The following is a 15,570-nucleotide window of genomic DNA, read 5'->3' as shown; positions in this document are numbered from 1 at the left end:
TAAGTATTTACACTTTGATTTTTGTATAAATTAAACAAACAAGATGTTACATGTTAATTTAGTGATCTTTAAAAGTGCTGGTAGGCCAGAGCAAGCTAGCTGTTTCGCTTTTGCAGTCTCTAAGTCTATTTCTCTACTACTGCTTTAAGACATAAAGCTAAGGGACACATTGACCTACTTGTACAATAATTACCGTAAAAGGCAGGTTTCTCAAGCTTCTCCTGAAGCTTTAATACCAACACTTACAAGCAATTACAGCTGATCTGCCTGCTGCTTTTCTTAAGAGGGTCATAGAACCAATTACCATTAACATCCAGTTTTAAAAGAAAACTAAACTTTATTTGTTCTTAGCTGAGGTAATAGATGCAAGGAGGGTGCAGGCTGTGGCCTTTGATACCATATGTGATATGAGTCAGCCGTGGGTGTCGAAGCCTCCTGTGTCCTGGATGATGGTGTAGTGGTTGCTAGCTCCTCGTCAGGGGTTGTTTGGTGCACATGTCCCTATCTTTACACTCATCAGAGCCACAGCTAAGTTGTGGGGCTGAAAGTCAGATACTGTGTGTCTACTCTGTGTGGGTGCAACAATGCTGTGAACCCCCACCACCTGAAATATAATCTGACTCAGGGTAAACCTGATCAACTATGAAGTGAAATGCTTCTTGTAAACACACTGGTACAGAGGCAGGAAGATGTTTAATCAGAAGAGCTCACAAAGTTTCCCAGCATCTCGAACCATTTCCAGGAAATTGTATCACACAACATAAAATGCAGCCAGGGTTGGTTGACTGCCAAAATTGGGAGATGACAGCACAAATTTACCAGCATAAGGCATGCAGTGATTTTTGTAGGATGTATACTATGAATAATATTTACAACTTTAGGAAAGTCTGATTTAAGGACTTTATCAACTCAGTGGTGGGAAATTGTTTTTGGTGTAGGGTACATGTCTATGCAGAGCTTATGCCATGGGTATGGTGCAGATAATCTTTTAGAAAACGTGCACAAATGGAGAGGAAATGAGTGCAAAGTATGGAGCGAAGGCTCCATCCATGTCCATCACCCCATATGTATCTAACAGTTGGAATAAATAAGCCTTAAAAAGGTATGAAGCATGCTGTAATGTAGTACTGTCAATTGATTTAAGAACTAAAGTCATTTCCAAAGCATTACATTTTATTTTTTTTAATACACAACTACAGTTAATGAACAGTTTCAAAACGTCTCTTCAACTATATACAAATCCAGATAATACTGTGCTTATAATGGTGTACTAATACACAGCAGGTGCCATTGCTACATGCAGCACAGTGGATCCAACCCATCTCAGAATGACTGGTGCTTTGTGTTTTGAGTTGCAGATTGGCGGTCAAGTGCCTGACTGATTTTTAAATGTGTTCAGCATGAGACTGCATTTTGAAAGAACAAGAAAAGAGAGGCTGCATGCATACAAAGTGTCCGGTATTGGATGCAAAAATGAATGTACATTTGAATATAAATCACTGTTTCTTTCAAAGTCCATTTAACCAATTTCTCCCCTTCCCTCAGATGAGGAAGATGATGTCATCAGCCACCATGACCTGGTTGTCATCCTGCATGCGAGCCAAAGCTGTGCGAACCTCGGGCTCTGTGAAGCAACTCTGACGCTCCTTGTTGATGTCTTCCATCAGCGCCTTCATCTTCACGGACTGAGCGTGAGCAGACTGGAACACTGAGAACAGGGAGGACTTGAACTCCTTCAGCCTGGTGGAGGAAACAGATTGAATTACATTAAATTACCGCACTGTCAGCACCTGTCTCAGTTCTAACTTATAACAGGTGGTAACACTGATCATGAAACTATCTGGCTGTTTCAGGCTGTGTGAATCAATCCCTCACCTCTCTGCAGAGAGTTCAGCGTCTTCCGCTTGTGATGTGGCGTCCATGGGCTCCTCCACCCGCTGGGGCTTGGCTGGTTTCGGGGAGCGGGCCTGAACTAAAGAGCAGAGAGACCAGTGTGAGAATTCAAACACATTCAAAGAAGCAGGTTTACCTTCACGCTATCATAAACCCCTCACAAGCCCCTGAAACTTTAAAATTTTTTTCTACATAACATTTAATACTTATTACTAAATAAATTAGAGATCAGAGGGAAAAAAATAATCTTAAAGTATTATTAATTTGTTGAAGATTTTAACACTTTGAACCCTTCGCTCTTTTGCTTGGTTACTACACATCTTTGTCAAGCATGCCATGTACAGTGGCATGTAAAAGTTTGGGCACCCTTAGACTCACAAGTCAGCTTTTAGACGCTTTGCTTAACTAAAGACTGATGTCTTTCTCCCTGATTTTGTGTTTAGATGGGCGGATACAATTTCAGAGTTTAAAAAAACTCCCTATGTAGCAGAACCAATAGTTAATCTGCAGGGCGGTCCTTCGGTGGCTCGCTGAGCTCTTGTGCGCGTAAACATAGTCCGACTGCATTAAAAGTTTTAAACATAGTCGCCGTAAGTCCTTCATTTCCACAATCTTGTGGACTGAGCACACGTTTGATAAAACGTGGGTTAATCTCTCGGCATCCATTTTCAAGCTCGGACAAGAAAAGGGGGAGCGCACATTTCCGGGAGGGGGTGTCCTTTTAAAAAATGCAAGAGGCGTTGCTTTGTTGACGGCTGTTTTCTCTGGTGTGTTAAACACACTTTAGAAAGGAGTGTCCTCAGACTATCAGAAGGCGGAGATCTCTGATTGTCTGGTGGCGAGACTAGGGCACCCTTGGTCAAAATTTTGTTTACTGTGAGTCGTTAAGTAAGTAGAAGATGAACTGATTTCCAAAAGGCATGAAGTTAAAGATGACACATTTCTTAAATATTTTAAGCGAGATTACTTTTTAATTTCAATCTTTTACAGTTTCAAAATAACAAAAAAAGGGAAAGGGTCTGAAGGAAAAGTTTAGGCACCCTGCACAGTTAGTACTTAGTAGCGCCTCTTTTGACAAGTACCACAGCTTCTAAACACTTTTTGCAACCAGTGAAGAGTCTTTCAGCTCTTGTTTGGGGGGTTCACCCATTCTCCCTGCAAAAGGCTTCTAGCTCTGTGAGATTCTTGGGCCGTCTCGCATGCACTGCTCTTTTGAGGTCTATCCATAGATTTTTAATGATGTTTAGGTCTGGGGACTGTGAGGGCCATGGCAAACCTTCAGCTTGCACCTCTTGAGGTAGTCCATTGTCATATCAAGGTGTGTTAAGGGCCATTGCCCTGTTGTAGAAGCCATAATCTCTTCATCTTAATCTTTTTTTTTTTTTTTTTTTTTTTTTTTTACAGATGGTGTGATGTTTGCTTCCAGAATTTGCTGGAATCTAACTGAATCTATTCTTCCCTCTTCCTGTGAAATGTTCCCCCTTGCCACTGGCTGCAACACAAGCCCAAAGCATGATCGATCCACTCTGGAGTTACACAGTTGGACAGGTGTTCTTTTCATTAAAGTTTTTCTCCAAACATACCATTGTGTCTTAAAAGTTATTTTTTAATTTCATCAGTCCACAGGACTTGTTTCCAAAAAGCATCAGGCTTGTTTAGATGTTCCTTTGCAAACTTGTGACACTGAAATTTGTTGTGGAGGACACAGGAAAAGTTTTTCTTCTCATGACTTTTCCATGAACGTCATATTTGTACAGGTGTCACTGCACAGTACAACAGTGTACCTCCACTCAGGAATCTCTCAGAAAGTTTTTAGTCTTCCAGACCTCAACTTACCTTTTCATAGTCCTCTCTTGCTTTGTGGGCATCAATTATTTTAGTTTTCAGAGTGCTATGCAGCTGCTTAGAGGAGCCCATGGTTGCTGATTGTTGGGACAAGGTTTCAGGAGTAAGAATATTTATAAAGCTTTGAAATTTGCAAGCCAATTATGGTCTGAGAATCTGATAAAAGTTGTCTGAGGGCTCAGATGTCTTGGGGTGCCCAAACTTTTGCACGGTGCTTCTTTACTTTTTTCCACTCTAACATTGTGAATCTAAAAACAAAAATAATACACTGATCTTGCTTACAATGTTGAAGAGCATTTTCATCTTTCACTTCATGCCTTTTGAACATCAGTTCATCCTCTACTCCTATTCACAGTAAACTAGATTTTGACCAGGGGTGCCAAAACTTTGGCATGCCACTGCATATTGCTATTTTCAGCAGAGGTGATAAAAGTGTTCAGGTCCTTTAAAAGCCTGCATTCAAAATATGAAAACCCACTATGTTGGAAACAGTCGAGCTGAAACTAAGCACTGCCCACCAGCCAGAGCAAACTCTCATTTTACAGCTGCGTTACAGACTCTGCTCTGATTGGTTGTTTTCGTTTAGCCGCAAAGTGTTCTGACAAATGCAATTAGAAGCAGTGCAAAGAACAGGAGGGACATGATTTTTTTCTGTCTTATGAGATGCTGTTTCGACATAGAGACAGTTTAAGCAAATATGACCAAAAAGCTATTTTCAGAAAAGTTACTAATTACAGCTTTAAAGTGTAAAATGTATTGTAGATTATAGGATTAATCACTGATGTATAAACATGAAAAAGCGTTTTGTAGTTACGTAATGTTATCTGGTCGAGGTGAAGCTCATTTTAGGAACTTTTACGTCACGATGTATTATCTTTTATAAACTGAGGTAAACCGAGTACAGAAATGTATGGAGAAGATGTATAAAGTAACATCAAATGAAGATACTCAAGTCAAGTACAATGGAAAAGTGCTTTCCACTATTGATGCTCAACAGAAGTTGGGCCATATATTTGCATGCACGTTATACTATACATGATGGTGTATATGAACTGACAATCAAAAGCCTTTTTTGGTTTTGTTCTTGCCTGTATGTGCACATCCATCACAAGGTAAATATGCATGTGAACATGAATGGAGAAGAGTGTCAATGCTCCAGAGACATAAGACCATATTTGATGGATATTCAGTGCAAACGGAAAATGCTACTATTAATGGATTCTGTCAGACTCAGTTGGGTTTATCCAATAAGATCATTCACAAACCTATTATTTTGCTGTTTCTTTGAGAGGGGGAAAAAAAAAGGAACAGTATGGTTTTACAAAATACTAAAAGACGAAACCCGCCCCATATGAGAAAGTAGATGTCCTAAACAGAGACTGAGTGTTGAGTTGTGTGTGGAATGAGTCAGTGAGAATGTGAAAGCAGACTGCAGCAGTGTGGGAAGGTAATACAAGTGATACTTACTGTCAGGGACATCCTGCTCTTCACTGAAGTCATATGGGCTGTAGGGCTCACTGCCCTGAGAGCCACGGCGCCCCCTGCAGGACACACTAGTTAGTCTCCTTATGGAATGACTGTGACAGTGGAAGCTTTTTTTTTATTATTTTTATATACTTTGTAAATCAAATGTGTATCACTGTGTCAGTAAGTGTTTACCTCTTCCTTGTAGCTCTCTGTGAATGCTGAGTGGACTCTTCATCCTCTTCCTCCTCTGAACCAGAGTCCCGTTCCTGTCTCGACCGTTTCTTCTCTTTCTCCAGTACCTGCAGGATATACCACACAACCCAGACGTGTTACTGCAGAATTATTTGGCATTACTTTAGCCCCAGTGTTTGAGGACAAAGACATCATTCCATTCTTCTGCAGACAGAGCAGCACCAACCTTTTTAAAGTAAGCAAACTGGACGAGCTCCACAGCCACCTCTGAGTCCTCTAGCTCCACAGCTTTACTCATTCGAGCCTTGGCGTGTGCTGTGGACAGACGGATCAGAGTCTCCAGCGTACGGGCGGTCACTGGAGAGGTCTGAGGAGAAGGAGAGGTAACGAGGTCAGAGCGCACTAATACAATCTTCACCCATCAGTTACTAGGAGCTGTGTATCTGCATGGTTTCCAACAAGATATGACAATGATCCTTTGAGTAGTATACATAATTATGAAAACAGTTCACCCATTATTCCCATGATTCTGACTACTTGTACAGTAGTAAAAGCACATGTGTAAATAGGTCTGGGTAATATGACCTATAAAAAATAAAGCAATATTTTTTAGGCTATATCGCGACACACAATACACAATATTTTGAAATCTCCTCTAAACTTCCGTAGACTACTAAAATACTTCACTACCGTTAGAATAAAGTTAAATCAAGTACTGTTAATATAAATTTAAATAACATAATGTTATTATAAAGCTAAAGTAATAAAGTTGTGAAATAAAGTACTGTTTTAGTGAAATACATCAAAGCAGATCCGGCTCGTCTCGGGCCAGAAGTGCTTCAAGTTAGATGTTAGCAGTTTAGCAGTTAGCTGACAGTTCCATTAAGCTGCTTCAATTTCAGGGTCTTGTGCATGCTGGTTCACTATCGAGACTTCTTGGGACACTGGAATAAAACAGAGTCATTGCTAATGTGTTCAGTGACACCTGTGCTTTCACACACTGTGACCCGTCAAAATAAGACCCCTGCACAAGTTGACACTAGGCAGAATAATGCTGGGAATTATGCGAGGTCACTAACATGTACCAATAAGTATGATAAAGACATAAGTTGTCCCACCCTACCAGGTGTAACTAAACAGAGAGAGGAAGATATTAGTCAGTTCAGTCTGTACACTCCCTATAGTGCAAGTCTAAGTCTAATCAGTACACTCCGTCTATATTTAATAACCTCTTGTGTACATAAAAAGGTGTGTGCATGCTCCTGCCCACCCTGGCGATATCAGCACCCATCTGCTCCTGTCCCCTCAGCCTCGAGTACTCCTCTGCGATGTGATTGGCTGCCTCCTCTGTTAGCACAGGTGTCACAGCCTTGGCAATGTGGATGTACTTCCTCATGAACTCCTTACTCACAATCTTATCCCTGAAACAAAACAACATTACTTATTACACTACACTTGAACCAGTTGCCATGATGTTTATTGTTCTTTTCACACTGACATATCTGTAAGGTAATGAGAAGAAAGATTTGACAGAGGTGTTTTAGTCCCTAGAGAGACAGTTACTGTGTGCTTACTTCTTTTTCTTGCTCCCATGCAGCAGGTTGTTGTGTTTCTCATAGATCTGCAGCTCCTCATGCTCCTCTGCGATTGCGTCTGGGTCTTCTGTAGCCAAGACGTCTACTGTCCCGCCCAGAGCCATGGCTGAAAATACAAAACAAGGACATATGCAATTTTAGATATGTTTACTCAAACACTAAATTAGTTTTAAGAAGTCCTGATGCACAGTACCTGCTCCCTCCTGCTCACGGGGGTCGCGGTAGCGGTGCATCCTCAGCACGTGATCTGAGATCTCGCGGTCCTGCTCAGGGTCCATCTGATCAAGCATGATGAACAGGAGGTCGAAACGGGACAGCAGGGAGTCCTGGAGGCCAATGTTCTCCATGGGGGTTTTATACTGGTCGTACTGCAAAGACAGAGCAGGGTTAACATTTTCAGAGAGAGGAAAAAGACAGTTAAGTAAACCCTGCAACTGACTGAAATGTCAAACAAGGTATTATGAGATGAGTTGCTCACCCTGCCGTAGACAGGGTTGGCAGCTGCCAGCACAGAGCAGCGGGCGTTGAGGCGGGCATGGATGCCAGCCTTGGCGATGGTGACGCGGCCCTGCTCCATCACCTCGTGGATGGCCGTGCGGTCCATGTCGGACATTTTGTCGAACTCATCGATGCACACCACACCTCGATCAGCCAGCACCATGGCACCTGCCTCCAGACGACGCTCACCTTGGGGAGAAAAACACCGAAAATCGACATGTGAGATACAGTTAGTGCCAGTTTGTGTGTGTGCCAGTGTGTTCATGCACAGTGGATGTGTTTGTTTGTCATACCAGTCTCCTGGTCAGTGGTGACCGCAGCAGTCAGACCCACACCAGAGGAGCCACGGCCAGTGGTCGGGATGGCCCTGGGTGCTGTGTGAAGTACATAACGCAGCAGCTGGGACTTTGCTACAGATGGATCCCCTGGTAAAGAAATGGATATGTGACATTAACCACTATATCACAAACACATCTGAGAGCAGCAGACAGGTTGAGCAGGGTTTATACTGCTGTGCTGAATCAACGCCGTATCTACAGCGTAGGCTCTAGGTGGCCTACACCATAGCCTGATGTACACCTCCCCAGAAATGTGACCACATGTCACAGTGATGCAGACCTCCTGTTTATTTTTGTAAACTGGGAACCATTCCCTCAGTGGAAACAAAGGACAGCAGCATTTAAAGTCTTCTCCTGGCTTCATATGAGCAGAGGTAAACTCCACTAGGTCTCACAATGTGGAAGTGCTAGTTTTATTGTGTTTTATCTTTGCTGTGTGTTTTTATATTTTGTAGTGCTTTTATATGTTGCTGTGTTTTATCTTGCATGTTTGTATCGTGTTTGGTTTTGCTGTTTTTATTTGCATGCTTTTATTTTATTATCATATTGACTTGCACTTGCACAGCGCGTTTCTAGTCTTATGGCCACTCAAAGCGCTTTTTACACCACAAGTCACATTCACACACACATTCACCCACTGGTGGCTGAGGATACCATACAAGGTGCTGCCTGCTACAGTTTTTTTTTTTTTTTTTTTTTTTTAAACACACACACCTCGATGGAACAGCCATCAGGAGCAATTTGGGGTTCAGTATCTTTCCCAAAGATACTTGGACATGCAGCCTGGGGGAGTCAGGGATTGAACTGCTGATCTGACTACCCGCTCTACTTAGTTAGCCACAGCTGCTGTGATTTTAGTAAGTTTTACTTCCTGCTGTTGTCCCACTCAATCACTGTCAAATACCTGCATCTGGTAGAAAAGTCTCAAGGTGTGACAAGGTGGCCACCCAACCAGACAAGACTGTTTTGGACTAAAACCAATGATGTGGCAGTGAGGAGGGCCTTAAGCAACAAAAATATGGCAATAAATAGGCCAAGGTGTGTCTGACCAGGCAGAGAAACAGAGAAACCGGTGCAGGAGAAACCAGCAGCCACAGCACTACATCTCATCACAACCATCCTGCAGAGTTGAGAGCTCTGCCCAATTAAGTGTCCCCCTACTCGACTTGTAAGCCGGATGTAAGCCAGTAATGGTGCTGTGGATGAGTGACTGCCAGCTGGTCGCCTGTGAACGAGTGGACTTCTGACGCAAAAGAGCAGAGCTACAGCGTCGCAACACTATATTGTCATTTTTCTTTGACATTACATTTTTTTTTGTACGCAGTATTTTGGTATTTTAACTCATTGCTTACAACACCACTGGTAGGTTTTTAGTACTGTAACTATTTAAATTTTTGTGATTTTTTTTTAAACTTAAGCTGGACCCCTTGGTTATTTCAGTGTTGATCTCCAGCTGATTTTAAAATCACCTTAACATTAGCATGTTGTTTTTGTGGGTAAAACAGGTCTAGTATAAGACAAAGTTTTGTCTGTGAACCTTGTGAGTTATAATGGAGCTGAATTTTGTACCGTTATTAAATGTTGCTGTTGTTCCTGGCTTCATATGAGTGGAGGAAAAGTCTGCAGTTCTTCAACTGTGCAATATTTCTTGGTAGAGTGATTTATTCTCACCAACACCTTTTCAGTGTATATATTCAACATATAACGCATATAATTTCTTATGTTCATTCTCATAGTTAGTTGTTTTTATTGTATTGGTTTTAGTGCGCATTATGGTATATAACAAAATATTTCTGAGTGCGATACTTCTTGCTTTTGTGAGAGAAAAGCAGTGTCAGAGCATGCCAGATGACCCCTTGTGGTATGTTCTAGAAATGACGAGAAAAGAGAATCACGGAGAATAAAGGAGAAATAAGATCACATTGAGAGTGACATAGAGAGATGACTGAAAAATTAAGATCTAAAGAGGGACCAAGATACCACACCTACTAAGCCAACCCAGATACATATTCATCCACTCTATACCAGCAATACACCGTACATTGAAGACCATCTAAAAATAACCTTTACATGGTTCCGGTTGTCCTCTCACAGATTGCGAGTGCAAATTGGGAGGTGGAGCTGTACACCACCAGAACAACGTGTGTTACTGTAAGACTGGCATACACAATGAAGAACATATACTTGTGTGCCCTCTTACACAGGATATCTGTGAGAAATATGGACATGACTCTACTGAACTGAGCTCACTCTTTGTGGACACTTATAAAAGAATCTACACAATTTACAATTTACACAGTTAGGATATTTTTATTCCTAATATCTTACCTACTAGTGTTAAACATTGGAGCATAATGCACATTTTTATTTCTATTTTATTTTATTTGCACATATTTACATTTCATACTCTCATCTTACTTGTGATAATTCTCTATTCTTTACATCAGAGCGACTGTATGGAATCACAATTTCTCCTCAGGGATCAATAAAGTATTTCTGTTTCTGATTCTCAAGACACTTTTACAAGATATTTTTAAGACAGCCTGTTTTTATACTTTATTTTGATTATATTAGTTTCTCTTTTGAATTATTTGCTTCATCAGTATATAGGTCAGTCATGTTCTCATGTATTGTAATACACTAATATTATGCGTTACGGTCTGAACTTTGGTACTTTATTTCTTAACATTTCACTGGTGTAAACATCGTTGTCTCAATACAAGATGGCATACAGACACAAACAGAAGTGCATGGAGCAGTGTTCACAAATGCCAAGTCCAACTACCGTTTGTTACGGCATTCATAAACTCCAGCCGGCATTATGAAACTACCATCGAGTGGCAGGTAACGTAACACTAATGTAAAGTCTAGCATTTTGGCAGTGCAGTTGCAGAGAGATGCAGATACACCACACACAAGTATAAATGTTCACAACACCATCAACCACTTGCAGAGGCTGGGGCATAGGCTCTGCTTAGAGCCTTTGTGCAACTCTAAATCAGACTTTAGTAGGACTGAACTGATAACATATAACATTAAGAGTTCAATTCATTAATTGAAGAAACAACAGTACCGATGAGCAGGATGTTGATGTCTCCTCTGATGCGCGATCCATTCTCCAGCACCTTCTCCACACCGCCCAGCAACATGCAAAGGATGGCCTTCTTTATGTACTCGTGGCCATGAATGCTGGGAGCCAGGGAGCGAGCCAGCTGATCAAACACATCCTAAGTAAAAACACAAAAGTAGAATTTTTTTAGTTAAAGTGAGATCCTTTTCATAAGCTTGAGCAGCTATGAGCAACAAGGAAGGAAAAGTGAGGCCTTACTATGGAGCGAGTCTGGCTGAACTTCCTGATTTTGGCTATATCATCTGCGGAGAAGAGGGGGGACACTTCCTTGCTCATCTGTTTGACGTGGCAGGCTATCATGATGGTCCTGAGGAGAAACGGATGGAAAACTACTAACAGAGAACAACGACAAACTCAGCAACTTTAGTACATGTTTTATCCCATCTCACCTGAATGTGCCAGAGGTGAATCCTCCCTTCTTGCCAGGCAGGCAGCGATATGTTCCGATGACCTGCACTCTGTCTCCTGGTTTGACCATGTCCACCAGGTCATTGTCCAGGATGATGTCCACAGAGCGGGGCAGCTGGCCAGCGGGGGCTTTCTCAGGCATCTCCTGCACTGTGATGGTCTGGTGGTCCTTGTAGATGGAGAGACCAAACTCTGTCTCCAGAGGGTTGTTCTCCTCATCCTGTCCAAAGACGCGGAAACAGAGGGAGTAAAGATGTGTGAAAAATCAGGACCACGATCTGTTTTGGTCAAACAGTAAGCACACACATTTTCTGAGCATAGCTACCTTGGTGGGGTAGATAGCACTGGAGGGGAAGGCGTCCAGTGAGGTCATGTCAGTGTACTTCCTTTCCATTGTCTTCTTGGTGGCTGGGCAGTAGTGGACACTGCGCACTACTTTCGGACGCACCAGAGAACCTGAAGAAGAATGTGAAGGGAGTAATGATAAATGTTCTTAATATCACCTTGAAAGGGAAACATTCAAAGATTTTATCAAGTATAAAGCAGTCAAAGAGACAAGCAGTGATCCCCAAAGACAAGGAAAATTAACATCTACTTACACTTGGTGATGATGCCCTCCACACACACCATGCTGCCCAGCAGGCGGGAGGTCAGGGTCCGGGGGGTGACGTGTTTGTTGCCAAAGCTGCCCTCCAGGCCGATGAAGAACTCCTCATACTGCTTGGCGTAGGTGGCGTCCACTGAGGCCACCAGATCCTTCAGAGCTCGCTGGAATGCCAGAAGCTCCTCAAAGGCATTGTTCATCAGTCTGGCAGAGAGGATAAAACATTTGAGTCGTGGGCGTGGCTGATTTCAAAATCCAAATGTTTTAAACTCAGACCTGCTGATCCGTGCATGATGCCAAAGCTGCCCCCCATGGCCCTAATTGTTTTAGCATTTTCCATTCACTTACATGAAACAGTTAGCAGCATCCTTTATTAAATTATCCGAGACTAACCGGCCAGTCACCGCACATGGCCAATCAAGCTGAAAATCGCGTGATTCTAGTCAGCAGTCGATCGATCGGTGCAACTTTGCTTTTTTTGTTGTTACATACAGAAATAATAACACATCGAAACTCTAGAAGATTTAATGAGAATGAAGCGTTTTGCTCGCTGTTTCAGCATCGCTATGCGCCTCATGCTTCTCCACTCTAGGTGCCTGCCGTATTTGCCGGAGTACTCTGAACTCCTTGAGTTGAAAAATCAACTCAGAGCAGAGAAGCACCCTACGTCATCTCCACTATTGTCCCATTGTCCAGTTGGATGATTTGAGAGGCGGGCCATCTGTGGTCAATCAATCAATTTTATTTATAAAGCCCAATATCACAAATCACAATTTGCCTCAGAGGGCTTTACAGCGTATGACATCCCTCTGTCCTTAGGACCCTCACTGCAGATAAGGAAAAACTCCCCCCCTTTAACGGGGGGAACAGGTGGTTGGGACAAGAAGTTTACAGCTGGTTAACAATGGAGGAGAAACTGGTGGTTGGGTTGTTGGATACCCAGAGCTATATGACCTAACAAACCGCAGTTACCACCATCGCATTAGAAAACAGCAGGTGTGGAAGCATTTAAGTGCAGTACGTGAAACTGCCATCACCAAGGTAAAGCTCCTGGACCAACTGGTGGTTCTCCCTGTGGTCCACCATCTTTTTTTTGTCATGTACCCACACAGATCTGTGTCCCTGTGCTATTTGCTGACAGCCTCTCACCCTCAACCAGAGCTACAGCAAGTCTCCTCTGCCTGAACATTTAGGAACTACATACTAATAACTGTGAAATAAATAAATAGATGGTGTGTTGATTACACAGGAAGGTTAGGGTAAGGATGTGATGGTATAGTTGCCTGGCAACAATAGAAACCTGTTGCAAGCGTTTTTTATTAGTGGCATTCAATTAAAATAAAAAGGCAGTGCGGTGTGCCTCATGTTTTGCAACCTGCAAAACACTTTCTGTGTGATCGGGGTGTAAATCAGTTATGTAGCCAGGGCCTCTACAACATGCTACAGAACACCGTGTGCTGCATGTGTTTCTGGCTATGATACTGTAAATAGTGGATTTTTTTTGTTTGTTTTTTTTACAGTTTACATGCCCACAAACCTGCCAGGGGTTAAGAGGGAATGTAAAATAAAAACAGCATCTAACCATTTAAAGTTGTATGTACCCCTGCCCTAAGTCAAAATTGAAAGTGCTTAACAGAATATTTCATGTGCCCCAATTTGCACCACCCCTCCCCTCTCATAAATAACGAACGGTCCCTTATAAAGACGCCGAAATGTAATGTGTCAGTGCCAATGCACAGAGAGAGAGTTTGGTTCCTTACTTTGCAGCCCGGGCCTCGTTGCGTCTCCTCAGGTCGTTGATGTTGACGATGAGTCGAGCTTTATTCTCACCGATCATGTCCCGGACTTTGCTTTGGTAGATCCCCTGGTCTTGCTGCAGGGAACGGGCAGAAGGGCTCGGTGTTTTTCAATTGTTAACGCAGAACAATATGATATAACCGGGCTCAAAGGAAATATGCATCAGTTTATGACTGACTAAACACAATTAGCTAAACTCAAAACACACTCAACTGTTGCCCCAGGCTTCACAGTCACGTTAGCATTTGCAAACTAATGTCATTTGACTGTCAACAGCGATTATTGTTACAAACCAGCCAAACGAAGAGCAGTTCTTTTGTTATGACCGCATGGTTTCTCATTCCACCCCAGAACAAACCGGATTAAAGTCAGACTTACATCGTCGTCCAGGAAGTCCAGGTAATCCCTCTGAGCCTCCCTCATCTCACGGTCGTCTACGACGTCGGTTGCCATTATAAGCGATTATTTATTATACTGTAAAAATCTTGAAGGGTTGCACAGAGTTTGGTACCGTATGTACTCTGCTGCCGTCAAACCACACACTGTAGAGTTTTCGCGCCACTGCGTGCCGGCTACAAGTAGAGCGTAACATGCGATTGGTCAACTCGGCACGTACGCTTTGCATAGTCGGCGGGTAAATGTACCGCCGTCCAATAAAATGCACCGTGACACCGCATAACTCCGCCCCCTCAAAGAACTCGCGCGAAAATGGAGCAGGAAGGGGCGGCCTGTTACAAAGGAGGAAAAGCATAACCCAGCCAAGCGTTAGTCAGGTTATCCAGGAGATGGCGACATAAACAAGGACCTGAAGAATTTTGGTAATGACAAATGGATTATAGGCAATACACTGAAAAAACACGTTTAAAAAGAAGGGAAATAGTTTTACATCAAATTTAAAAGCTAGAGAGTTCTGTTTATGTTGGTTGTGCATCGTCACAGATATTTTGTACATTTTTAGCCCAATGTATCTTTGTTGTTATTATGGTTTTACCAAAATGTCCTCTGTCCTCTGTAAACAAATATTATAAAGAATTTTGGTCAGTGCAAACAATGCCTCAATTCACTCCTATAAGTTTCCTTTAGAAATTATTGATGATTTTATTTATTTATTTATTTAAACAAAACAATATCAAAACAACAAAAACAGTGAATACAGGCCAGTTAATTAAGTGTTGTCAGGGGATAAGGGGGTGAAGTTATTTTGGCTCTGGTGTGTGTGTGTGTGTGTGTGTGTGTGTGTGTGTGGTTGTGTCTGTGTATCTGTATGTCTATACTCTACAGTTTTGACAGGTGAAAGGATGGGGGAAGAGGAAAATAACAATAATAATAACAACAACAATGATAATAATAATAATAATTATTATTATTATTATTATTATTATTGGTGGTAACAGGGTGAAGGTAGGGTTAGTTTTAGTGTACTTTCTCCCCTTAATCATTATTGTTATTATTGTTATTATTATTATTATAAGTAGTAATAGTAGTAGTAGTATTGATAAATTCTAAGGATTTAAATTTAGACACAAACTTTATATTCAATGTGACTGTCAAACTACAAGCACCTATTTATTTATTAAAAGCAGTGTTAGTAAGGTTACTTTTGAAATGTAATAAGTCACAGATTACTAGTTACTCTGTTAAAAATGTAATTTGTGATGTAACTATTCTAATTACTTCATCACAGCAATGTAACGCATTACATTTGATTACTTACTTTTCTTTCAAATGTTTTAAATTGGACAATAAAGCTGAAAAGTCCCAAAATCAGAAGTGCATTAAATATGGAATTCAGATTTGTGTCAA

The 15,570-nt window shown here is 41.8% G+C and overlaps 1 protein-coding gene across 1 annotated transcript; it reads right to left on the bottom strand.

Moving 5' to 3' along the window:
* Window positions 1-1,155: 1,155 nt before the first annotated feature.
* On the bottom strand, window positions 1,156-14,328 carry mcm3 (minichromosome maintenance complex component 3). Its single transcript, XM_033649188.2, has 17 exons — window positions 14,146-14,328; window positions 13,731-13,843; window positions 11,966-12,174; window positions 11,692-11,822; window positions 11,348-11,586; window positions 11,157-11,265; window positions 10,902-11,055; window positions 7,784-7,915; window positions 7,471-7,679; window positions 7,186-7,360; window positions 6,972-7,098; window positions 6,668-6,818; window positions 5,624-5,764; window positions 5,398-5,504; window positions 5,206-5,279; window positions 1,876-1,972; window positions 1,156-1,740 (listed from the first exon to the last, which is right to left on the bottom strand). The coding sequence occupies exons 1-17, from the start codon at window positions 14,218-14,220 to the stop codon at window positions 1,542-1,544; spliced, it is 2,442 nt and encodes an 813-aa protein (XP_033505079.1). The 5' UTR covers window positions 14,221-14,328; the 3' UTR covers window positions 1,156-1,541.
* Window positions 14,329-15,570: the final 1,242 nt, after the last annotated feature.

Source organism: Epinephelus lanceolatus, chromosome 13 (genome assembly GCF_041903045.1).
Source record: "Epinephelus lanceolatus isolate andai-2023 chromosome 13, ASM4190304v1, whole genome shotgun sequence".
In the NCBI taxonomy this organism is placed as follows: Eukaryota; Metazoa; Chordata; class Actinopteri; order Perciformes; family Serranidae; genus Epinephelus; species Epinephelus lanceolatus.
This window is presented reverse-complemented; position numbering and strand designations above follow the sequence as displayed.

Excerpts from the sequence above, each read along its gene's own strand:
- mcm3 (XM_033649188.2), bottom strand. The coding sequence starts at position 14,220 with ATGGCAACCGACGTCGTAGACGACCGTGAGATGAGGGAGGCTCAGAGG. Across the intron at positions 13,844-14,145 it reads TGGACTTCCTGGACGACGAT|CAAGACCAGGGGATCTACCA; the intron begins GTAAGTCTGACT and ends CGTTCCCTGCAG. Across the intron at positions 7,099-7,185 it reads CCGTGAGCAGGAGGGAGCAG|CCATGGCTCTGGGCGGGACA; the intron begins GTACTGTGCATC and ends TTGTATTTTCAG.